At 40.6% G+C, this 24,046-nt stretch overlaps 14 protein-coding genes across 14 annotated transcripts; 6 read left to right on the top strand and 8 right to left on the bottom strand.

Moving 5' to 3' along the window:
* Positions 1-167: 167 nt before the first annotated feature.
* REX4 (putative 3'-5' exonuclease) lies at positions 168-1,016 on the bottom strand (the record flags this gene model as incomplete). Its single annotated transcript, XM_056231097.1, has 1 exon — positions 168-1,016. The coding sequence occupies one exon, from the start codon at positions 1,014-1,016 to the stop codon at positions 168-170; it is 849 nt and encodes a 282-aa protein (XP_056084950.1).
* A 287-nt stretch (positions 1,017-1,303) lies between these two features.
* On the top strand, positions 1,304-4,855 carry AVO1 (Avo1p; the record flags this gene model as incomplete). Its single annotated transcript, XM_056231098.1, has 1 exon — positions 1,304-4,855. One exon carries the CDS (start codon positions 1,304-1,306, stop codon positions 4,853-4,855), a length of 3,552 nt encoding a protein of 1,183 aa, XP_056084951.1.
* A 230-nt stretch (positions 4,856-5,085) lies between these two features.
* ATP19 (F1F0 ATP synthase subunit k) lies at positions 5,086-5,292 on the top strand (the record flags this gene model as incomplete). The annotated part of the gene is made up of 1 exon (XM_056231099.1): positions 5,086-5,292. The coding sequence occupies one exon, from the start codon at positions 5,086-5,088 to the stop codon at positions 5,290-5,292; it is 207 nt and encodes a 68-aa protein (XP_056084952.1).
* A 207-nt stretch (positions 5,293-5,499) lies between these two features.
* Positions 5,500-6,375, bottom strand: BRX1 (ribosome biogenesis protein BRX1; the record flags this gene model as incomplete). Its single annotated transcript, XM_056231100.1, has 1 exon — positions 5,500-6,375. The coding sequence occupies one exon, from the start codon at positions 6,373-6,375 to the stop codon at positions 5,500-5,502; it is 876 nt and encodes a 291-aa protein (XP_056084953.1).
* Positions 6,376-6,672: 297 nt separating this feature from the next.
* On the top strand, positions 6,673-9,063 carry MDM20 (Mdm20p; the record flags this gene model as incomplete). The annotated part of the gene is made up of 1 exon (XM_056231101.1): positions 6,673-9,063. One exon carries the CDS (start codon positions 6,673-6,675, stop codon positions 9,061-9,063), a length of 2,391 nt encoding a protein of 796 aa, XP_056084954.1.
* Positions 9,064-9,316: 253 nt separating this feature from the next.
* SKDI15G0850 (uncharacterized protein) lies at positions 9,317-13,201 on the bottom strand (the record flags this gene model as incomplete). Its single annotated transcript, XM_056231102.1, has 1 exon — positions 9,317-13,201. The coding sequence occupies one exon, from the start codon at positions 13,199-13,201 to the stop codon at positions 9,317-9,319; it is 3,885 nt and encodes a 1,294-aa protein (XP_056084955.1).
* Positions 13,202-13,474: 273 nt separating this feature from the next.
* DSC2 (Dsc2p) lies at positions 13,475-14,443 on the bottom strand (the record flags this gene model as incomplete). The annotated part of the gene is made up of 1 exon (XM_056231104.1): positions 13,475-14,443. One exon carries the CDS (start codon positions 14,441-14,443, stop codon positions 13,475-13,477), a length of 969 nt encoding a protein of 322 aa, XP_056084956.1.
* A 157-nt stretch (positions 14,444-14,600) lies between these two features.
* Positions 14,601-15,974, top strand: THP1 (Thp1p; the record flags this gene model as incomplete). Its single annotated transcript, XM_056231105.1, has 1 exon — positions 14,601-15,974. The coding sequence occupies one exon, from the start codon at positions 14,601-14,603 to the stop codon at positions 15,972-15,974; it is 1,374 nt and encodes a 457-aa protein (XP_056084957.1).
* A 166-nt stretch (positions 15,975-16,140) lies between these two features.
* Positions 16,141-16,620, top strand: SDH5 (succinate dehydrogenase assembly factor SDH5; the record flags this gene model as incomplete). Its single annotated transcript, XM_056231106.1, has 1 exon — positions 16,141-16,620. The coding sequence occupies one exon, from the start codon at positions 16,141-16,143 to the stop codon at positions 16,618-16,620; it is 480 nt and encodes a 159-aa protein (XP_056084958.1).
* A 186-nt stretch (positions 16,621-16,806) lies between these two features.
* NBA1 (Nba1p) lies at positions 16,807-18,312 on the bottom strand (the record flags this gene model as incomplete). Its single annotated transcript, XM_056231107.1, has 1 exon — positions 16,807-18,312. The coding sequence occupies one exon, from the start codon at positions 18,310-18,312 to the stop codon at positions 16,807-16,809; it is 1,506 nt and encodes a 501-aa protein (XP_056084959.1).
* A 219-nt stretch (positions 18,313-18,531) lies between these two features.
* NUF2 (kinetochore-associated Ndc80 complex subunit NUF2) lies at positions 18,532-19,887 on the top strand (the record flags this gene model as incomplete). Its single annotated transcript, XM_056231108.1, has 1 exon — positions 18,532-19,887. One exon carries the CDS (start codon positions 18,532-18,534, stop codon positions 19,885-19,887), a length of 1,356 nt encoding a protein of 451 aa, XP_056084960.1.
* Positions 19,888-19,921: 34 nt separating this feature from the next.
* HST1 (histone deacetylase HST1) lies at positions 19,922-21,352 on the bottom strand (the record flags this gene model as incomplete). Its single annotated transcript, XM_056231109.1, has 1 exon — positions 19,922-21,352. One exon carries the CDS (start codon positions 21,350-21,352, stop codon positions 19,922-19,924), a length of 1,431 nt encoding a protein of 476 aa, XP_056084961.1.
* A 186-nt stretch (positions 21,353-21,538) lies between these two features.
* On the bottom strand, positions 21,539-22,072 carry RTG1 (Rtg1p; the record flags this gene model as incomplete). The annotated part of the gene is made up of 1 exon (XM_056231110.1): positions 21,539-22,072. One exon carries the CDS (start codon positions 22,070-22,072, stop codon positions 21,539-21,541), a length of 534 nt encoding a protein of 177 aa, XP_056084962.1.
* Positions 22,073-22,246: 174 nt separating this feature from the next.
* RIB2 (bifunctional DRAP deaminase/tRNA pseudouridine synthase RIB2) lies at positions 22,247-24,013 on the bottom strand (the record flags this gene model as incomplete). The annotated part of the gene is made up of 1 exon (XM_056231111.1): positions 22,247-24,013. The coding sequence occupies one exon, from the start codon at positions 24,011-24,013 to the stop codon at positions 22,247-22,249; it is 1,767 nt and encodes a 588-aa protein (XP_056084963.1).
* Between the last annotated feature and the right edge of the window lie 33 nt (positions 24,014-24,046).

The raw sequence follows: 24,046 nt of genomic DNA on the forward strand, positions 1-24,046 counted from the left end.
GGTTGAAATTTTCGCATTATATTACGTGAATAACTTTTATACAGACACATTTTATATACTCCATTGTGCAGTCGTTTAATGCATTCAAGTGCCATAATTAAATCAATGTACACGCCACTACATCTGATTTATGCCAATGAAAAGAAGGGCATCAGGTACTACCCGTTCTAATTAAAAGTTCTTCTGTGAATCTTTTCAAATTCAGCTTTTTCCTTCTTGTATAATAGCATGGTGGCACGAGCATCTTCAACAGAAGAATGCTCACCTTCTTGAATGGCGATTTTTAAGACCTCCCTTGTTAATTTTTTCAAACTTGGTGTCTTACCCTTGGCATAGGCTTGCCTGAATGGGAGGTGTCTTGAAGTGTCTCTGAGCATTGATTTTGGATGGGATAACATCAAAGCTTCAAGATCATGCTTAAGAGCATGCCCAACCAGAAATCTTCCCTCCAAAATATCCGCTGTCCTCTTCTGGGCATCTTTAAAAGTTATAGCGTCCTTCATATGTTCTGGCTTAACACCACTAACCCAGGTTCTCCATTCTACAACCTTCTCTCTTGGTCTAACAAACTCATCGAGAACAACATGTCCAAAATAATTCACGATCGATATTCTCGCTAACGCAGATTCTTTACCTTCCGGTCCTACGCCCACAAATTCACAATCCATTGCAATATACTTTCCAATTTCCTTACTCTTGTTATTGCGAACTGGAACATCTTCTAATGCATCCACGTGTACTAATTTCTCAACTTTATTATCCGTTTTGGCTTTAGCTGGATTGAACTCAAACAATATTCCCTCGAGCTTATTCTTCTCATTCTTACTAATTTCTTTGTTCATGTTATACACCATGTCCATAATTTTGCTACCAGTTTTGCGTCTGGGGCGTAAATCTTGGGAGCTGCTGGCTTTATCTATCTTGTTACTTTTCTTATTTGATTGCTTTGTCTTTTTAACGGAAGTAGAACCCGCTTCGGAGGCTAATAATGCCTGCCAGTTTGATGAAAGTACCATTTAAATTATATGCTGCCCGATCAAATTAATCTGTGCACACTTATTGAGTCTCTAGCATTGAGTTTCAAGTTGGCCATAGCTGCGATGAGGTTAGCGAAGCTTTCTGAAATTTTTCGTTCTTCAGCCGACCTTGTATTAGGCCGCGTCAAATAAAAATAATACAATACAATAAAAATGCTGTTTACTATATAAGGTAGAATTCATAAACAGGTAATCAAGAAAACAAAATAAAGACGGTGTATAGGAGCCCACTTGAGGATATTGAATAACATATAGTAAAAATAACAATGGATACAGTGACAGTATTAAATGAACTGCGGGCTCAGTTTTTACAAGTTTGTCCAGAAAAAGACCAAATGAAAAGAATAATAAAACCATACATACCTATAGGTGGATCTAATACGGAACAATGCTTAGATTCTTCTATCCGCGAACTGTACACAAACTCAGATGGACTAAATGTACTTCTTGAACTAGAATCTCCACCGATATCTAAGGATTTCATGGAGAACTACGCTTCATTAGGGAAAATGAGGATAATGAGAGAAAATGAGGGCCAAAAAGGGAAAACTACACAGAGCTTAGTACAGACAGAGAAGGTTGAAGACGATGAGGAAGAGAAACGGAATCAACAGGATAAAAGCGCAAAAAATACTCTGATAGTCGAGGAAAACGGAACACTTCGTTATAATCCATTAAATTCGTCTACTTCAAATTCTCTTTTGAATGGTGAAGGCCAAACTAGTGATAAACATCATAAAGCCTCTACCAAAGAAGGCTCATGTTCAAATAGCTCAGTGGAGCTCCAAAAGAAATCTAGCAAGAGGTCATCACTTCCTTTTGTAAGGATATTCAAAAGTCGAAGAGATCATTCAAGTGCTTCTGGAAGTAAGAATGCTTTTCACACAACTAATACGAGATCAAGAACACCAAGTTTGCACCCGCCTGGCCCACGCCATAATAAAAAAGGCAGTAAATTTGATATGAACTTTGATTTCGACGAAAACCTGGAGGAAGAAGATGATGATGACGATGATGACGAAGAAGGCGATGATATACACTCACAATTTTTCCAGTTAGATGATGATTTTGATACCAAAAGTTCTGGGGCCAGTTCAGTTCAAAAAGGCTCTAACGGCATGTCCAACATTAAGAACAACTTTTCTAATACCAATAACAGAAATAGCATCAGTATTCTTGACGATAGGGAGAGTTCAAATGGTAATATGGGAAGTGCTTCACGACTTAAACCACATTTTCCTACCAGTCAAAAAGGGAAAAATTTTTTGATTGAAAACAAGAATGATGGACAAAAATCGGATCCACTGAAGATCATTAAGGGTGCAAATGGAGATGGAGGCAGCAACAGCGGCAATGGATCTATTGGAAGAGACGGCCTGACAGAAACAGAAAGTAACAATATATCGGATATGGAATCGTACATTAATGAAAAAGACTTAGATGACTTGAATTTTGATACAGTAACCTCAAATATTAACAAAACAGTATCCGATTTGGGGGGAATTGAACCTGGAAGTGACGGGACAGCTAACAAAAATGAGGCCTCGCAGGGCAGTCATTCTAATGGTGATGAATTCAGTTCTCAAAACCACGACGGAAGTACTCCTGGCTCATCGTATGGGAAGTCTCTTTTAGGGTCAGAGTATTCAGAAGAGCGCTATTTGAATAACGAGTCATCAACCATGGAGAGTGGCGAAATGTCCCTTGACTCGGACATTCAAACAAATACCATGCCTTCCCATTCCATACCAATGTCCATGCAAAAATACGGCATTTATCATGGCGATGATGACTCTACTTTGAACAACGTCTTTGACAGAGCTGTATTGACTATGAATTCATCACGACATCCCAAGGAAAGACGTGATACTGTTGTATCGGGAAAAGAGTCGACCTCCTTTGCCAGTTCCAGCAGAAAACTATCCGTTAGTTCGAATTTGACATCCACAAAGTCTCCGCTGCTTCGAGGACATGGAAGAACTTCATCAACAGCTAGCAGTGACCAAATGAAAATTCCGAAGTTTTCTGATGGTGTATTTCATAGACCAAGAAAAAGTACCTTGACACTGAAACAAGATCATACTCAATCTAATGTGTCAGCAACTGCTCATAAGAGCTCAAAAGAGGGGAATTTTCTTATTGAGAGAACAACTGATTACCTAGAGTCTAAACCCAAGGCATCTCAGTTGTCAAATATGTTCAATAAAAAAAAGAAAAGAACAAATACCCATTCTACAGATGTGTTAGATTATTTTTCATTTGTATGCGGTGATAAAGTACCGAATTATGAATCCATGGGTCTCGAAATATACATTCAAGGCTCTAAGAAGTATAAAAGACATTCTTTTACTACCAAAGTGCGGAAATCGTCCACCATCTTTGAAGTAATAGGATTTTCTTTATTTTTATATTCCACTGAGAAAAAACCGGATAATTTTGAGGAAGATGGATTGACAGTTGAAGAAATTTCTAATCCAAATAATTTTGCATTGAAAATTGTTGATGAAGATGGTGAACCATTTGAAGACAACTTTGGTAAACTAGATAGGAAGAGCACTATTCAATCAATTTCGGACAGCGAAGTTGTGTTATGTAAAGTCAATAACATGGAGAAATCTCGAAATGAAATTGAGACACCTTTGCCATTCGATATCGGTGGCGGCGTAATGGCTGCTTCTAATTTGGATGCTAATAGCAGTCACAGTACAACCGAAGGCACCATTAATCAGTTAAGCTTCTACAAGCCTATTATAGGTAATAAAGATGATATCGATAAGACAAACGGTTCCAAAGTCATTGATGTGACAGTATATTTGTATCCTAATGTGAATCCCAAATTCAACTATACCACCATTAGTGTTTTGGTGACTTCACACATCAATGATATCTTGGTAAAATATTGCAAGATGAAAAATATGGATCCTAACGAATATGCATTGAAAGTGCTGGGTAAGAACTTTATACTGGACTTAAATGATACAGTATTAAGACTTGATGGTATTAATAAAGTGGAACTTATTTCCAAGAAGGATGCAAGAGAACTGCATCTGGAGAAAATGAAGCCAGATCTAAAGAAGCCTGTCCTGCCAACAATTCAAAGTAACGACTTGACCCCGTTGACTTTGGAACCTCTGAACTCATATCTGAAGGCAGATGCTGGAGGAGCTGTGGCTGGAGGAGCTGCGGCTGCGGTTCCTGAGAATGCCAAAGTAACATCCAAGGCTAAGAAAATTTCCGCTAAGTATAAGCTGAGTTTAGCGAAGCAACATTCTTCTTCAAGCGTCGCTAGTGGAAATGGCTCGACTGCGGGGGGCCTCGTGAATGGAAATGGGTTTTTCAAGAACAAGAATTCATCGAAGTCCTCGTTGCATGGAACACTACAGTTTCATAACTTAAATCGTTCGCAGAGCACGATGGAGCACACACCTGATACTCCCAATGGAGTTGGAGATAACAACTTCCAAGATTTGTTTACCGGTGCGTATCATAAATATAAGGTATGGAGAAGGCAGCAGATGTCATTCATAAACAAGCATGAAAGGACTTTAGCCATTGACGGCGACTACATATACATCGTACCCCCGGAGGGACGAATGCATTGGCATGATAATGTAAAGACCAAATCATTGCATATCAGTCAAGTAGTTCTTGTTAAGAAATCCAAAAGAGTTCCAGAGCATTTCAAAATTCTCGTGAGAAGAGAGGGACAAGACGATATCAAGAGATACTACTTCGAAGCTGTTTCAGATCAAGAGTGTACGGAAATTGTTACTCGCTTACAAAACTTATTGAGTGCCTATAGAATGAATCACAAGTAATTGGAACCCATTTTTAATTACACTATGTTTTACATATATTTACTCCGTTTTTAAATGTATACATGGGATGGAACATACTTCATCGCGATCTCGACCGTGATTGGCCAGGGCCCGCCTTTTAACGGAAGAGAAGAAAAACGAGCTTTTAGGAGCAAGTTCTATCATAAATGGCATAATGTATTAGTATCAGACAAGGCTAACCATTCCTCGACTTCTATATATTTACAACAATGGGTGCCGCTTATCACATCATGGGGAAAGCTATCCCTCCACATCAACTCGCAATTGGAACATTGGGGCTGCTAGGTTTATTAGTTGTTCCAAATCCTTTCAAAAGTGCAAAGCCAAAATCTGTCGATATCAAAGCAGACAACAAGGACGAAGAGCGATTCATTGAAAACTACTTGAAGAAACACTCAGAAAGACAAGAAGCCTGAATTGTGGTTGTTTGCTGCGCATCTGGAGATCTTTTGTACATACAGTAAATATTCTTTACAAATATATTTTTGTTACCCAAGCTTTTAAACACTATATGATTTAGCAATTGCCCGCATTCAAATGATTGTACTTTTCGGTCTTTTTCTTATTATCTGTTTTTAATATACAATACTATATAAGGCTATTTGATGATAATATGCTTTCCACTAATTAAACAAGGCACCATTTGATAAAGGATCCGCAGCAAGAACGTTCTCTCTTCTCTTAATCTTTCTCTCCACAGCAGCGTCGGCTCTAGATTTTGCTTCTTCAGCAGCTTGTTGTTTAGCTTGAGCTCTGACGAAATTTGGTGAGACGTATTGTTTATTTTCATAAATCTTTGGACCACCGAAGGAACCTTCCAGGATTAATATGACAGTCATGACAAATCTTGGACCAATTTCCACCAATGATATGTCTTCCTCACCATCTTCATATTCGTCTTTGTTTTTGGTACTATGAGAAATCTCGTATGTTCTTACCCATATCTTATCATCCACGATACTGAAGGACATGACGTGGTCGATGAATGGCTTGGACTTTCTGGCATTTGGTGGCACGCCGAAGTTATGTACTAGCAACTCCTTAATCAATTGGTAGTGTGGAGAGGATCCAAAACGTTGGTCAAAGGACAATACTGGACGAGAACCCTTTAAGCAGTTACCTGTGAAATTTAGTTCCTCCATGGTATGCAAATTTTGAATGTAAAATTTAATGGTGGGACCATTTGGTGGCTTGGATAACCATAAATACAAATCTTTGTGTTTTCTGGCCTCGAAGAATAAAACATTGTTACAGTTATACAACTCTGCGATTTCGTTTAATTGTTGAAGGTCTTTTTTAGTATCCAGTTTTGGCTCCTTTCTGGAGTGAGGCAATAACCCGCTCAAATCTTGGATCAAATGGCGATGCCTGTAGTTGACACCTCTACTTGAGATCAAAAGAGTTCTTTGCTTATTCATAAACTGCTTTACATTACCTTGCTTCTTCTCCAATTTATTATCTTTGCTCTTTCCTGCGAGGGCCTTGTAGATAGAAGACATCTTTATTTATGTTCTTTCAATGACTAAGGATCAAACAGAGAGACTGGAACCAACAAATCAGTGTTAAAAAAAACTTAAAGCTGTAAACGCTACACCATCTTCTCTACATCGAAGGTAAGCTTAGCTTGCTTGTAAACTATTGCGATGAGCATCTAAAAATTTTTCAGTCACCTCTAACGACAGTCGCTTCTCACGGGCCGCCGAGATCTTCAAGAAAATAAGACAAGCCCAAACGTAGTTTAATGACAAAGCAACGGTGTCTCAGTGCATTTTATGCAACCAGTCCAGCGTCAAAGCATGTCCGAGAAGATTCAGGAGGAGATTCTGGGGCTAATAAGCAAATCCAGCTTCAAGCAGTGCTATGCAAAACTGGAACAATTGCAGAAACAGTTCCCGAACGCGGTGTACTTCAAGATACTTGAAACTTATGTCAGATTTAAACAGTCGCCCGCTAAATTCGACTACAAGAAACTACTGGATGAGCCATACGGTTTCAAAGGAACTAAAATTACGGGTGACACCCGTTCGTTGGAGTTTTTACACAATTTCTTCGTAGAACTGGGGAGATACGATGAGGCCTTGCATGTGTACGAAAAAGGGAACTTCAAGTTTCCTAGCTACGAATTGTCGTATCATTGGTTCACGAAAGCTTTGGAGGACTCGAATTATAACCAAATGAGCAAGGCATCTTTGCAGCTGGCCAAGTACAGTGATAGTGGGAATCTGCCCAAGAGAGCATATTATTTTTGGAATGCGGTCTCGACTTTAGCCCTAATGAGGTTCCAGAAAAACACTCTTTCCGAACCTAAGAAAGCTGTGTTGGCTAAGTTGGCAAGCCAATCTCTGTTGGACCTGAAACCGTTTCAAAATGTCCAGGAAATTATCGTTTATTGTTTAGTGTTGGATGAACTGTTTCCTGAATCTAGGGAAATTTCAGAAGAGATTGTTGCAGTCACTTTTGTCAATTTCGACACTTCGGTAAACTTGTATTTGAAAAATTTCATCTTGAAGCACGTGAAGTTACTAGACTCCCCACAAAAACTTTTTGAAGTTTGTTCAAAACTTATTGAAAAAGGCCTTGATGACTACGAATTGATCATAAACTTGATTGACGCTGCTTATAGGCTCTCTAAAACTCAAGAAGAGTTGCAACGTTGGATCGACAGAAATTTGGGCGATTCAAGGAATACTAGGCTGGCACGCTTGAAAATCGATATAGTCTACGCAAATGCTGTTTCGGAGTCGTCTTTGTCATACTACCTTTCAAAGTACCATAATAAGCCCTGTTGTTCGGTTGATCTAAATCATTACGCAAACCATATAGACATGGCTATGCTCAAAAATGTTATGGCTAAGTATGATCCAGAAGGTGAAGATTTGATTCACCACTGTAATGCTCTTGAATTGAGACTTTTTGAAAACCACTGGATTAATGATTACAATAAGTTCAAGGAAACTTTAATAAAGAAGCCTGTTACCGATTATTCATCCTGCTCTAAGTTCATATTAGAATTAATCAAAAGCATATGCAAAGAAACTAACCCAGATTTAAAGGACATACTTTTATGCATAACAATATTGGAGAATTACCAAACCAATGACCCTCATAATTTCGACACTATGTGTTGGCTAATTGTCTTATATATGTATCTAGGCTTAGTCCCTGATGCTTATTTTCATTTTTCAAACTTGAAAATCAAGAATGTTCAAACAGATTCCATGGACTATATGATTTTTACGAGATTTTCGACTTTATTCCCGAATAAGCAAGGCGATTTTTATTCCAAGACTTTTCGTGAGCACAATAATTTATATGATGTATCGTTGAATAATTTACCTAGGTACATTCAGGTAGCATTTGAAAGAAATTCGTATAGTAAAGTATTAGGTATGTTCGAGATGAAGGATAAACTAACGAAATCTTATACCAGATGGATGAAAACTTTGGAAAACTTACAGTTCTCACGTTTATGCAATGACAAACGTGGCAATCTGCTACAAAAATTGCACGCGGATTGGAGGTCTTTAGAAATGTCTGGAAATATATCATTTTCCGACAACAGGGATTTATCCATACTGGATAACAATTCTGCTCAATTTCTCAGTCGGGATAAGATTTTGGAGTATGCGAACCTGAATGATGAATCAATTTTGTTAGCTTTCATTAGAGAACTTATCATCGAGGCTCTGCCAACTGGAGAGAAAACAAAAGAGATAACCGCACTCTTAGAAAAACTTCCATTAGGTGATATTAAAGAGCTTTTGAATAATAACCTGACTGAGGTTGAGTCGATATCATTCCAAATTTTTTTCGAAATTTACGAAAATGACGGTAAAGAGCTGCATGATTTAATTTCTAAATTAGTTGAAATTCCTACAAACGCAAAGAAAAATTGGAAAATCTCTCATATTTACCTCACCAAGATAGCAACTTTAAAGACACTAGACGGTCTGAAAAGAGTCAAGAGTAAAGATATTCAAAAATTAATCAAGAACTCCCTCAAAGAATTAAGAGCTTGTTGTGACGATATTTTCAAAGAATATTCTAATGATCTAACACACGCGTTCGAGGAATTACAAAATAGTGAATCTAGTAAGTTGCTAAAGGAACTGGATTTCAAACCCGAAAGTATCAAAACCATAAAAAATTCATTACTAAGCATTCAAAAGAATGTACGGAATTTATAACCCCAGGATACAACTCCCACAGCAATGCAACCTCAATGTAACACATAGTTTTTATTTCCCTTTTAGATAGATGAAAAATATATAATTCTACAGAACTTTTATATTATTGGCACTTTCTGCCTCATTTTATTTGCAAGGGACAGGTATCACAAAACTATTCGAGGAAAAAACAGCCTCAAAACATCATCCTAAACAATATGTACCACGTTTGCCTTTGCGGGAATAAGGGTTTATAGAAAAGTTCATTAAAAAACTACCACTTTATCCATTCCAATTTTGCTTTTAGGATACAAAATGCAATCAGACGATATATAATGGCCACACACACAATAATTCCCAGATATTTTTGAGTATCTCTTACTAAACCGTAAGAGACTAATACATCATGCCCGTTTCCAAATTCACACGTACCATCTGGGTTTCTTCCACCATCTTCACAAGTAAGCTTCAAATTACCTGGGAACGCAAAATTAATAATGATCATGGATGTATACCCCACAGGGTTCAAATAATTGAAGCCTTGTAATACCCTTGACATGCCTAATGACATTAACCCCGACATCTGAGTACCAATGGATAAAATAATGGAAATACAGTTGACCACAAACCCCGGCCTTTCAAAGAAAGTATTCGTCATTATACCTAGAGCCTCACCACAGCAGGTAACAATAAAAGAACAATAAACAGTTGCAAAAAAATTACCTGCAGTTCTCGGCAGTCCACATGCCAGCACCGTAAAAACTGCATATAACACGGAGGCTAATACAGACAGCGGTAATTCCAGGGTCATATAAGCTAGGAAAAAAGGAGCTATACCGTAAACATTATCATTGTATTCCTCATAGAAGTAGTCTCTTTCAGTTGGGTAGCATGCCAAATTGGCCAGCATACCCACAAAATATAATGCCGTAGATTCTTGCGCCAGCCCGAGACGATTGTTGATACTAGTGTAATCATGCTTAACAGGAGCAAAAAACAACGCAAAAATAACACCTAACCCTGGAATTTGTGCAATACGTGCCATTAAAGAATCAAAACTTCTTCTCGTCGTAGTAAACTGCCTCTTAACGTTGACTATGTATGCCAAAACCAAGTTGGCCGGTTTTCTCACGAACTCGCTGTATTCTGTTAAAAACGATTCCTGAGAGAATTGCTGCTTTTCAGAAGTCGGAGTCGATGAGAGACTTTCATTGTCCATGTTACCTTTCCAAGCAGTGAGTATTTCTTCTACCCTTACTTTTGAGCTTGATTCATTCTCTTCATTTTGTGTATTAACTGAAATCAAATCAAGAAAGAAATCCGCCACATTGGTAAAAGATGGGCAATTAAAGCCCAATGCAGCAAAATAAGCAATCATTTCATCGGGTGACCCATTGAAAGCGGTCTTACCTGATTTGGCCAACAGTAAAACATTACCAAATCGTTTGAATAATTCTGACCTTGGTTGATGGATAGTGATGATAATTGTTTTCCCTTGCTCCTTGCACAGATTCTCCAAAATTTCCAATATCGTAGCGGATGTAAAGCTATCTAACCCTGAAGTTGGTTCGTCTAATAATAAGATGGGAGGATTATTCAATAATTGTATACCCATGGTGACTCTTCTTTTTTCACCACCACTTATACCTTTGACAAATTCATTGCCAATAATATTGTTTTCACAGTGCTTCAAACCTAAAGATCTTATCAAACAGTCAGTCTTTTCCATTCGCTCTGCTTCTACCAAATGATGCAACCTCAATGCAGCAGCGTATTTGAAGGTTTCTTTAACAGTCAATGTGGCTAGAAGATGGTCATCATCTTGTGAGACATACGAGCACACGTTCTTGAACATAAGCTCTGAAACCTGGATATCATTAAACATTATCGAACCTGAAGTGCTGAATTTAGCAAAAACGGAGGGTTTTAATCTTCCAGAGATTAAGTTCAACAATGAGGATTTCCCTGACCCTGACGGTCCCATAATTGCGTTAATCATCCCAGGTTTGAAAATGGCATTCACTGACTGTAAAATTTCTTTAGTTTCGTTATGTGAACTGGCCCCCCTCCAATTTGTGAAAGGGTTTCGAAAAATAACTCGTAAGTGGATATCCTGTAATTTAATAGTAATGGATATTCTTTTATCTTTTTCGGCCTCTAAGTCCTTTCGATGATGGACATCATCTAGCAACTGGACTGCAGGTTTCACTCCTGTTGGTGATTTCTTGCTGGCTTTCTTTCTTTTAGATTTCACTCCATTTTGTAAAGTGATATCAATTTTATGAAAGTGTAGTACAATTGCTCCTACTACAAAATATCCTATAGACCAGCATAGTAAAACAACCGCAGGTACAGTTATCCAGTTCTTAGGAAATCCGTAAACTTCTAGAATCTGGTTGCCTAAGCACTCATCGAGATTATTTGAAGTACAATACGAATCTGTGAAGGTGCTCGACATCAGAGTACCAAACGAGTACCATGTGAAGGCGATATATTTAATCCAACGAACGTACACTGGCATGACTTTGGCATTGACGAAGAAACCACACCCCATAGATAACACTGTGAATGACATATTTCCCACTAAAGAAGCTTTAGAGAAATCTCTCGAGACAGCCACAGATAGCATAGATAACCCTGAACATGACAACTGGCACAAGAATACAATGGCGAATTGGTAAAAAAACTTCCTAGCATCCGCTTGCAACCCAAACATGAAGTACGTTATACTGACAAAAATCATTGTCATGACGACATCGTCAGAGAAAAAAAGGGACAGTTTCCTAGCGATAATGAATGCCAATGGTGTCACTGAACCTTCTGCTCTTTCTCTATCATATAACGCAATGTCTTGCTCACAGAGTCGATACGTATCAAACAGCAAATATAAGTAACATTGTAAGATGGTGGAGGCGTAAAGGCACGCGGTGGTCGTCCTTAACCCGCTGATACTGGTCTTATCAGGTTTGTAGTAAATCCAACCACAGACAGTAGCAATGATTAGAGGTTCAGCAAAAGTGGATATCAGAATCACATAATCTGAGGAATTCAATTTAAAATTTCGTTTTGTCAAAACCGTGACTTGTTTCCAAAATGGTAGTCTGGTAGTCATATTTTGAATTTGAATTTCCGTAGCGTTTTCTATATATGATTCATCACGAAGTTGTAAATTTTTTTTCTCATAGTCATGCCAATGATTGATCAATGAACTCAACCTACTTCGCGTAGCAATTTCTTCCTTATCAGATCTAGAATCCACACTCGACAGATCAATAAAATAATCTGCTGGATTCACCAGTTGTGGCACACAATAACCGATAGACTCAAAATAAGGGATGGTGTAATCCATTCTATCACAGTATACTACATTGCCCTTTGACAAAATACAAACCTGATCCAATAAAAATAAAATATCTGACCTTGGTTGATGAATGGACATGATAAAAGTCCTACCATCTTCTTTGGCCAATTTTTTCAAAGTTTTAATAACCAGGAAAGCCGAATACGCATCCAGCCCAGTAGTAGGCTCATCCAAGAACATGATGGAAGGGTTCGAGATCATCTGAGTACCAATACTCAGCCGCCTCTTCTCACCACCAGAAAGACCTCTGTGTGAATTATCGCCCACTAAAGTATCTGCACAATCCTTAAGCCCTAATTCCTCAATCAACTGCTCAACCATCAGCTTCTTCATTCTCTTGGATGAATTTAACTTCAAATCAGCTGCGAACTTGAGGGTTTCTCTACAGGTCAGCCTTGGAGAGAGCACATCTTGTTGTGGCAAGTAAGCCATTGTCACATGCTTCTGGGTAGGATGGTCTTGGCCATCCAAGCGGATCTTCTTAGCCTCTATTTCCTCAGATTCAGAATCGGATTCTTCCAAGATATACCGTATAGAACCGTTATGAATTAAGCCACCACTAATCTTGGATGCCAAAACATTTAGTAATGTGGTCTTTCCTGACCCTGAACCGCCCATAACTGCCATGACCGACCCACTGGGCAAGTCCATGGAAAACGTATCGACCAGTGTCGTGTTGGTCTTGGACGCAATGATCGACAGATCCCTTACATGCAGGCTTATTCTAGGGATTATTGAGAATGAAAGTCTATTTTCAATTAAATCAGTGGCCACGTCGCCGTGCATCGGCTGTGTCATAGTGCATGCAGTGGATATTTTCCGTTGTAGCTTACAGTTAAAAATACGATGATCGTTTGAAAGGTTTCAAATTCTTGTGCCTACTTCTGCATTTTCAATACGAGTTCGTTTATCTGATTACTAGTATTTTTTTTTTCACTTTTTGGTGTTTTCGTTTAAGTGTCAACCTAAGAACAATAGAACCACGAGTGGAGATAGAGGCAACCGCCTCGCATGGCTGCAAACGATGCTAGTAAGCCGTTATATGTTTATATGTTTATACATGTGTATAGTTCATCTTCTGAACGTATCCAGGAATTGGACCCCCAAGGGCCTTGCAGGTTCATCAGCACCGGGCTCATCATCGCCAGCATTAGACGTATTGGTGGGGGTGGTACTTGAGCCATGTAATGGCATGCTTGTAGGCCCCGCGGTGGTTGTATTGGCGCTTCCTGAAGCTGCAATAGCCGCGTCTGCAGTGGCTCTTGCTGCTGCTGTATCCGTGGCAGTATTGGCAGCCATAGCGACGTTCGTCCTGGTTGGTGGGCCTTGAGAGATCCAATGAAGAACGAACGGTATCCGCCAATGGTCTAGCCCCGGAAGTAGGCCCTTATCGATGAAGATACCACACATCCAGCTTACAAATCCGCATAATACTCCTGCAAGCCCCTGATTCAGAATAAGCAAAAGGATCAAGCCATTCAAAAGAAACTGGTCATTGATTTTCCACTGTACGACGCCCTTGCCCTCTTGCTTGTTATCATTCCAATTTGCCGATCCTCTCCGAGGTCCCAGTAGTCTTATATGCCATTCGTAAATCTGGGGGGTGTATTCTTTGTAAAAGTGCACAAGACTCAAAATGATGGGCAACGAGCCGGTGGTAAAGTTGTTCCATTGCAGCCACGGAAACTTCCCGACAAAGGAGTTCCAGACCAGGTTCAACCCCAAGAGCACCAACGTGGTATAGGCCCATGACAGAACGATTAGTGTCAGATACTTGTGTGATCCTAGTAGCCGTTCCAGATGCCTAAACAAGTACCATAGCAACGCCAGTAGAATCGTGTCTGACTCGTTGATGGCACAGAATTGAAATATGAACAGACGGTAGTACTGGTGGTATGTCTGCAGGAAGGGGTCGTACTGCAATAGAAATATGTGCTTGTAGTTTGCAATCGAGGCCATCAAGGGCACCACGAGCGTCGTGATCATGGCTAGCTTGGTGACAGGCATAGCTGTCAGTCCTACAGGCGGTTCCATAGACATTGTATAGAGGCTTTGTTTTATTTCTTGCGTGATTGGCCTCCTCTCCCTTTGAAAGTATAGTTCATTCATCAGTTTTTTCTTATTCATCCTCTGGAAAAAAGCAGCTTCTGCATAATAATAACCAAAACGAAAAATCGAGTAGAGCTAGAAGGGCAAAATGGCAATGGACAAGGCCAACCAACTGCTTGAGCAACTGGGGCATGGAAATTTTACACTATTAACATTGAATTTATCTCAAAATGGTCCGGAGGTTGCTATTCTGCAGCAACAATTGACCGGATCCGATGATGGGCATTTGGAGGCATTAGTGGAACAACACGCGGCTATGCCCAACGACACAAGATTTAAAATGATGTGTACGTCGTATCTAAAGTATGCACGAGATGTTGACCCATGGTCGCTTTGGTCTAGCTCGGATCTGATATTTGAATTTTATCAATGTTTAATCAACTGCCTGATCAACGACAGCGCTCCTCACATTGACGCATTGATACCGGTGGCAACCAGAGAGACAGAATTCGTCATTGTTCTAGCTGATAAACTAGACGCGTTTCATTTGCAACTACATACAAGGGACCACCAATTCTTATCGCATATATCGTCCATCCTATCAAGATTATTCAACAGCACCAAGCCTCCAAGAGGCAATGCATCCTCCGAGGACATTCCGGGAAAGCAGCAAATACTGCTCTACTTGGTAAATAAACTTAATAATATCTATTTCAGAATTGAGTCTCCGCAATTGTGTTCCAACATCTTCAAGAACTTTCAGCCAAAAAGCATGTTCGCACATTTCAGCGAATACCGAATCGACCAGCAGATAGAATATAGATACCTCCTGGGAAGATACTACCTGTTGAACTCTCAAGTGCATAATGCCTTTGTCCAATTCAACGAGGCGTTCCAGTCCCTTCTGAGTTTGCCTCTAACCAATAGGGCGACCATTAGAAATGGTTCAAGGATATTGAACTATATGATCCCCACGGGATTGGTTCTCGGTAAAATGGTCAGATGGGAGCCATTACGACCGTTCGTGGCCCAAGAAACGATTGATACCTGGAATACGCTGTACAGGTACGTCCGTTTTGGGAATGTTCAAGGTGTGAACCTTTGGCTGAGACACAACGAGCGTCACTTGTGTGCGAGACAGTTGCTAATTGTACTTCTAGAAAAATTGCCCATGATTACATACAGGAATCTGATCAAAACAGTAATCACTATCTGGACTACCGAATGGGGCCAGAACAAATTACCGTACCCGCTAATAGAACGGGCATTGCAGCTATCCATCGGTCAGGCATATGAGGACCCCACAGTTCGAGAAATTACTATTTACAACGGCATCCACTCTTCCAAGAACGTCGAGAACGTTCTTGTGACACTAACTAACCTTGGATTTCTACGTGCGAACTGTTTCCCACAGTTGCAACTATGTGTGGTGAAAAAGACCACCATGATACAAGAAATTGTTCCGCCAGTCAGTGAGCGGATTATCAAGATGTTTCCAGCACAGTCTCGCGTCCTTTGGTGATGCATAGTACAGAAATCGCATGGCTTAAAGTAGACTTACATATTATATGTATATATACATATATGCGTTAATTTCAAAATGATATAAGGGCGAGATTTGAAAGGCGAATAGAAAGGAGGAATTTTAAAGGAAATACTCTTCAAAGAGACATATTCGAAGGCACAAGATGTTCTCAACACTCACAAAGACATTAATGTTGAAACACTGCAGAGTTATTGGCCCTCGAAAGGGGTCTACTGCATGGTTGCGCAGTTTCAGGCTGTACAGTAGTAACAAAGCCGACCACGACGATGTGATGACGAGGATCAAAATTGCCCCCATAAAGAGGAACAACGAGTCGCTGGACAAGAAAAGAGCACGTTTGATATATCAGTCACGCAAAAGAGGGATCTTGGAAACCGACTTGCTTCTCTCTGGGTTCGCGGCAAAATATTTGAAGAAAATGAACGAAGAGGAACTGGAAGAGTACGATTCTCTATTGAATGAGTTGGACTGGGATATTTATTATTGGGCCACCAAGAATTATAAGACCAGCCCGTTACCTAAAAAGTGGGCCAACTCCAAACTGCTGAATCAGCTGCAAAAGTTCAGTGAAAATAAGGAGAAAGAAATATTAAGTATGCCCGATTTGTCCAAGTATCAATGAATACAAGCCATTGAGCTTCGTCGCTTTTATCTATTCATTCTTATAGGTTTACCAAAAAACTTGTAAATAAATCACGTAGTAAAAAAAAAAACTTATATGTCACTACTATATTATACTATACTATACTTATTATTATTATTATTATTATTTTTATTATTATTATCGTTGTTAATGTTATTGCCATCATCAAAACCCTTCAAGAGCCTTTGTAGCTTTGTCCAATCTTTTTAGTCCCTCTTCATACCGGTCAGGATCAAGAACCATGTCTGCTGTCAACCTCGACAACGAGTCTACTAGCCTCTCCAGGGCACGTTTCTCCTCTATTTGCATCCCCAGTTGAGCAAACTCTGAACCAATCAAAGTTCCCTTTGTTACACTCAACAACTGGTTCAGTGTATCGATATCGAATGATCGCAATTCCTTCACAGATTTCTTTTTATTGAGTTTTACCTTCGGATCCTTCTTGCGGTTGGTCTTCTTAGGCGTTTTATCAATGATATCCTCGTATTTGTCGTCATCTTCTTCATCTGGCGTAACTGAAATACGGTTTGTTCTTGCATACGTAGCCTTTAATGTATCATCACGTTTCAGATTCGATGTATCTTTCTGATCCTCATTGGGTGTACAGGGCAGCGGCCTGGTCAAGTAAGTTTCTTCTTCTGGAGGCATACTAGTAGCTGCGGAGTAGTACGATTCTGATTTTTGTTCACTCACGGTGGAAATCTGAGACGGATTTTTGAAGTGGCCAGTTGCTTGAACAGGTGTTGGTAGTAGTTCTCCATCTAAAAAGGTGTCCTCGCCATCATCGTCTTGGATGAACAGCCTTGACCTAGGACGGTCTTTACTTCTGGGCGGAATGGTGGGGTTATAATCATTGGTTTCAGAACGTATTGGGTTCATCTCTTTGGGCACGCCGTTTGTCTTCGTAGATAAGTCAGGTATGACGCTAGAAACAATCGAAAGCTTGTCACTAGCGCTTGCTTCTTCTTCCTCCTCCAACTGCTCTTGAATAGACTGGTGAAGTTTGGCATTATAGGTGGAAGATCCACTTTCACTAGCCAAATTTCCCGAGCCTATGGAGGAACGCAATACCTTCCCCTGACGTCGAGGACTGGACAATAGCTTCAATGACCCGTGAGTCTCTGCTTTCTTCGAAGTGCTGGAACTGAACCTCCCAACTGGTTTGGCATTGGTAACTGGTCTAATGATAATCTCGTCTCCATCATTTCTTGATTTCGTGCTTTGATCATCACTTAAATGTTTGATCAATGTCGTCTCCGAGGGCAGGACAGGCAGAATTGGCAAATCATCCCTGTTCACTGACTGCTTCAAGGGACTCACGCCACTGGGTTCCTTGCTATTGTGCTTCACTTGGCTATGTTGCTGGTTCTTGACGACGTACGAAATTTGCACGCCCTCTTGGATAACACCAGAATAGTTGGAAATCATGCTTGATCTATTGTCGCCAGGTGGTAGCGAGACATCACCGGCGGGTGATCTCAGTAATCTCGATGGGGGTTTAATGAAATCACTTTGGTCTATCGTTTCGCTCTCTGTCGCCGTTGTGGTAGGCGTGGGAGGTTGAAAGAATCCATCGTCTTTCTCATTGTGCAGCGAATCAATCATCGCCGAGAGTCGCTGGGTATTTAGCGTGGCTCTAGATGGTCCGTTCTGCTCTGTGTCCTCTGGCATGCTTACACGCTTATCTGGTCTCGATAACGGTCTTTTTATTGGCAATGTACTCTTGTTCTTTCTCTTCTTGATGATGCCTGCCATTTGATCGACAGATCGGTTTTCCGGATCGGGTTGAATAACAAACAATAACAATAACAATAACAATAATGATCATCACGAAAAGAAATATCCAACAGCAAGTACTAGGATATAGATATCGAGCAACGAAAACACGAGATGAGCAGAAACCAAGATGTATTTCCCGTTCTGGACTTACAAGAACTGGTTATATGCCTGCAAAGCTGTGATTTTGCCCTGGCCACGCAGGAGAACATCGCCAGGCCTACTTCAGACTATATGGTGACTCTTTACAAACAGATAATTGAGAACTTCATGGGTATTTCAGTAGAATCACTGCTCAAAAGTAGCAACCAGGAAACAAGCGAAGGTCAATTGCAGGACGAAAACGAGAATATCTATTCTGACACATTGAATGTGCTGGTATTGAACAAGATTTGCTTTAAGTTCTTCGAGAACATAGGTGTCCAAGATTTCAACATGACTGATTTGTATAAGCCCGAAGCACAGAGGACACAGCGTCTGTTGAGTGCGGTGGTGAACTACGCTCGTTTCAGAGAAGAACGAATGTTTGATTGCAATTCTTTTATTCTTCAAATGGAGTCCTTGTTGGGGCAGCTTCGATCCAAATTTGATGATTATAACTTACTTCAGCAACAGTTGAAGCAGTACGAGGATGTGGATGGGGCAAATATCCCCGATGAACAGGAACTGCAAAGACTGGAAGAACAAAATAAAGAGCTGGAAATCCACTTGAAAAAATTGACTAAAATTCAAGAAACTCTATCCATAGATTACAATGATTACAAGATCTCTAAACAGTCGATCTTCAAAAATTTGGAGACGCTGAGCTTCCAAATAGTAGAATTAGAGTCTAACCGAGATAAGCTGATCAGAATATCCAATACAGACATTGAGGAATCAGCCGAGGCGATTAAAGAGTTGAGCGATCTGTTGGTACGGCGGAAAAAGACCCTACAAAATTTAACTATACAACAGGAAAATTTGCAGGGCACAGTGACGACTTTTGAAACCATAATCAGCGAGCTTTATGATGTGTTAAGAATAATTTCTAGCGAGGTTCAAGAATCTAATCGAACTGAAACGGAACTTATAGGACTAAAGCAAAATTTAATCAATAATAAGTTGAAACTATTGAACGTTTTGGAAACAGGGATTCTATACAAATTAGAAATCCTACAAGAACAACTGGACCTACAGTTAAAAAATTTGGAAAAACTATCGCAAGACACTGAAGAAGAATCGCGTTTGAATGATTCTAAATTGAACGAATTGCAGCTTAAATACGAAAACGAAATCAAACCCAAGATTGACAAGACAGACGTTTTTATTCAAGATGAATTGATCAACGGTAAAATTAATAAGTTAAATGAGGAAGTTAAACAATTACAAAAGGACTTCGAAATGGAAGTTAAAGAGATTGAAATTGAATATTCTTTATTATCTGGTCATATTAATAAATACATGAATGAAATGCTCGAATATATGCAATAGTGGTGGTATTTTTTGTTTTAATTTCTTTTTTGCTTTACTGTTTTTTCTTTCGTGGTTGTTTCTTAATCTCATACGTACCTTTATCTACTTCCGTACAGTTGTAATCGATTTTCTTTAAGTCTTCCCATTTTTTATGCGGTATATCCCAATTACATTTCTTGGCTACGAAACTAGCCACATCATCACAAAACCCCAACAGATTCAAGTCAAATTCCGCATGTGTAACCATATCCCTATTGATTAAGATTTGCGGAACATGCGAAGGTACCATATTGACAATTTCAGATACCGGAGCCACTTTCAGACTAGTGCCTATGCAAATCAACAAATCGCATTCTAGTATATCTTTACGGATGGTCTTATGAAACCTCGATGGCAGGGCTTCGCCAAAGAACGTCATGTCTGGTTTCAAAACACCATACGATTTCAAAATGGTTGAGTTGAAACTTGTGTTTGTTTGCATTGTGTTATTGCCATTAGTCATCGGAAAATACTGCTTTCTCTTCTGATAGCAGTAGGGACATAATGGCAGCTCTAGATTCCTTATGTTGTCGAATATTTTCTCACCAGGAATTTGCCAATGACAAGTCACGCAAGATGCGGTGGCGAATGAACCGTGGCATTGGACCAATTTATCAGGATCTATTCCTGCATACGATTCCAGATTATCAATATTCTGTGTGTAGTTTCTCAATAGCTTACCCTTGTCTTGTAGCATTTTGATAAAACTGTGCAAAGGTGAATACATGTTCTCCGGAGGTAAAACCATGTGAGCAATATTATAGAAAACAGAGGGGTCTTGTAAGAATATATCCAGGTTGAAAACGTCCTGAGGATCTTCCAACCCGAGATGTCTAATTTTGGAGTAAAACCCTTCGGAAGATCTAAAATCCGGAATACCCAAAGAAGTTGAAACCCCGGCGCCCGTTAGAACCAAAATTTTCTTAGCATTATGTAGAGTGGCGGTGAGATGGTCGATTGTGTTGAAGTTAGGCAATCGAAGTCTTGTGCTAAGAACTTTGTTTATGGCCTTTTGTAAGTCTTTGATTAATTTTACAGCATATTTTTTCTCCAAGGGGTCCGTCAACCCATCGCCATTGTCATCTTCTGCGCGTGGAGATAATGCTACAGTGCTATTTTTACGTTCTTTGTTAGAGGTGATGTTAGAATTCAAAGACATGAACAGCTCCTTATCCTTGACGTCGAAACCCAGCATTTTGATCATGAAATAAATGTAGATCGAGTTGACTTCCACCGGCAGAAAATATTCCAAAAACGTCTTCAAATCATTATTCTTCAGAAACAATCTTGCGTTCATCACATCGTCCTTACTGATAGTGGGAAAAATGAATCTGCCTGTTACTTTATCCTTTCCGAGGATGCAAGGATATGTTGCCCTCGGTTTCGGTTTCTTTGTCTCTTTACTATCCGACTCTTCTTCCAGAGTCCTTTTCATCATCGTCATGGCTAATGATTGGGCGTGAAACTATCACCTCCTCGACAATCTACCAAAACAAAACTGCTATTTGTTGTATAGCAATATGTTCACTGAGACGTTATTTTTTTCTTCACAAAAACGACAAAGAAAATATACTCGTATCACTGAACACGAAGGCCGTTGCAATCGTAGTCATAGTAGTCATAAGCAGCTCTAGGTACCATCGCCATACTCGCCGTATCCTCCATACTCGAAAGAGCTCAACTTCTTTGCCGGCGGTCTTACAGAGTCGTCGTTCGATGCGGCCAGGGGTCCTACGCCAATTCTGGACAGTGCGACTTCAGCGCTGGTGTTCTCCAGATTGATGTCGTTGACGATGGTGCCCGTCTGCTTGGCCAGCTGCGTAACCTTCACCATGAGTTCAACCTCCTCTCTGTTTTGCATATCCACCTGGTTCTGTAGGTGCGAGATGTACTCCACCGCCTGCGTAAGGATCTGGCCCTTGTTGGGTTTGCCATCCTTGGTTCCGGTCCCCTTGGTCTTGCTGGACAGGCCAAGGGCACCGGGAGTTGACTCACTTAACGTATCGTTGCTGCCCGAGTTGCCGTAATAGTCCCTGAAGAAACCCTTGGGGATGATACTGAGTAGTTCCTGGATGCGGTCGTTGATTTTGTCCCTGCGCTTGCGGTCGTTCTTGAAATTGGCACCACACGACCCGGGGTCAGTGCCGGCTGGAATGCTGCTCATGCTTGTTGTTATAGATCCTATCCTTGTTCCCTGTGGGACGCTTGTCTGTTGCGTTGTGGGTAAAGTTGGTTCTTGTTCTCTTTGCTCAAAATTTTCGGTGGCGGCTTTTGCCGTTCCCAGTAATAAGCAATTACCGCATCTATGAAATTACACAATGTACATATGCTGCATAGTTTAGAGGTTGTCGACATTGTGGCCCTTGAAAGCAATGGTTGTGCATTCTTGTTCGTAACCTGGTATTTGGATGTAGTCCACTCCGTGCGATTCTAGCATGTTCAAGCTTGTATTATTCTTAACAAAGGTATCTGGTTCCATGACTCCAACGAAGACGGCACCAATAGCCCCATTGGTGGTCAGAATCCGGTCGCAGCAGGGCTCGTTGCCGCTGAGCCTAAAAGAGCACGGCTCCATCGTCGTGTAGAGCACTGTTCCCATGGGCACTACGTTGGGGCAGTTTGGGTGCGCCCGTGAGTACTTGATCAAGGCAGACTGTTCCGCGTGAGTGTTTCCCGGTAGCTCTCTTGAATAGCCTGTGGCGAGAACTTGGGTTCCATGGACGAGAACAGCACCTACACTGAAGGCAGTCTTTGTTGGCCCACATCTGTCGGCCTCTTTTACGGCCATTTCCATGTATTGGCGATGTGGTGCTAAAGCCCACTCTGGGTACTTCGTCTTGTAGCTCCAAAGAGGTTTGCGCGTCTCTGGATCTCTCTCCAAGGACTCGTATCGGAAGGCATGTAGCCAGAGATCCAGGTCATTGGTACCAGGGTCTGTGTACATTTCAGCTTCGCATTCCTCACATTGACGGCCCACCAAATACTCTCCCTCACTATGAGGATAAATCCAGCTCTCTGCAGGTTTGGTCTTGCCAATGGCATCCAACTTCAGGGCGATATCATCATAATTTTCGAGCCCACCGCGACCCAATTCTGGGCCCCAGATATCCAGGTTCGAATATATGGGATCATTGGCTATGGGAAAGCCTAAATATTGTAAATGTACTCTAATCTGATGGGTTCTGCCCGTCAACGGCTTACATTTGACAATACTCGTCTGTCCATCGTAGCTGACCCTTTGAAAAACAGTCTTGGCATGCTTGGCGTTCTCATCGCCCATCTCGCAAACAGCGTTCAATGCGACTTTAGGATTAATAGATCTGACAGGCTTTCCCACCTCTACTATTCCTATGGGGAACTCGCCCTTCACACGAGCCACGTACTCTTTAGTGACCTCTCTCGCCTTCATTTGGTCTCCCATTTTATCTGCACCTTGTGAAGTCTTGGCCAAAAACATTAGTCCGCTGGTAGGCTTGTCCAATCTGTTACATGGATGTACGGAATACCCCAATTGTCTTTCAAGCATCTTTGTAATAGTATTGAATCTGTATCGGCCTGTCGGATGCACAGGAATACTACTGGGCTTGTCAATGACAAGAATATCTTTGTCTTCAAATACAATATCTATGGGTTTAGACGTAACCGGCGGTTCATGACGATGCACTTTATGCGTTATCAAATCTCCATCATGAATGATAGTCTCCAAGTTCGCTGGTTTATCGTTCAGGTACACTTTCCCCTCTGCAATAGTCTTAGCATAGTAACTCGGTTCACGGTCCCTAAATTCACTTATAAAAACATCCACTAGCTTACGATCCCTCCACCTCTCCTTACAGAAAGTCTTATAAGTGAAAAAATATGGCTCGATCTTTCTCAACCGTCCATCAACCGTCACTTCATAATCTGGATCTGACTTTTCAATCTTGTTCCCGCCAGTTTGGATAACTCGTAATCTAAACCCACTCGAATCTTTGACCTTGCTGCTGATCTCGTTCCTGTTATTATTTCTGTTCGCATCCTTCCTTAGCCTCACTTCCTTCGCGGTCTCGATTTCTTTGTTTAGTAAACTGTCGAACTCGTTATCTGCCTCATTAGTGGAATCCATTCGGCGCAATCTGTTCTTCCTAATATTGCTTGC

Source organism: Saccharomyces kudriavzevii (genome assembly GCF_947243775.1).
Source record: "Saccharomyces kudriavzevii IFO 1802 strain IFO1802 genome assembly, chromosome: 15".
In the NCBI taxonomy this organism is placed as follows: domain Eukaryota; kingdom Fungi; phylum Ascomycota; class Saccharomycetes; order Saccharomycetales; family Saccharomycetaceae; genus Saccharomyces; species Saccharomyces kudriavzevii.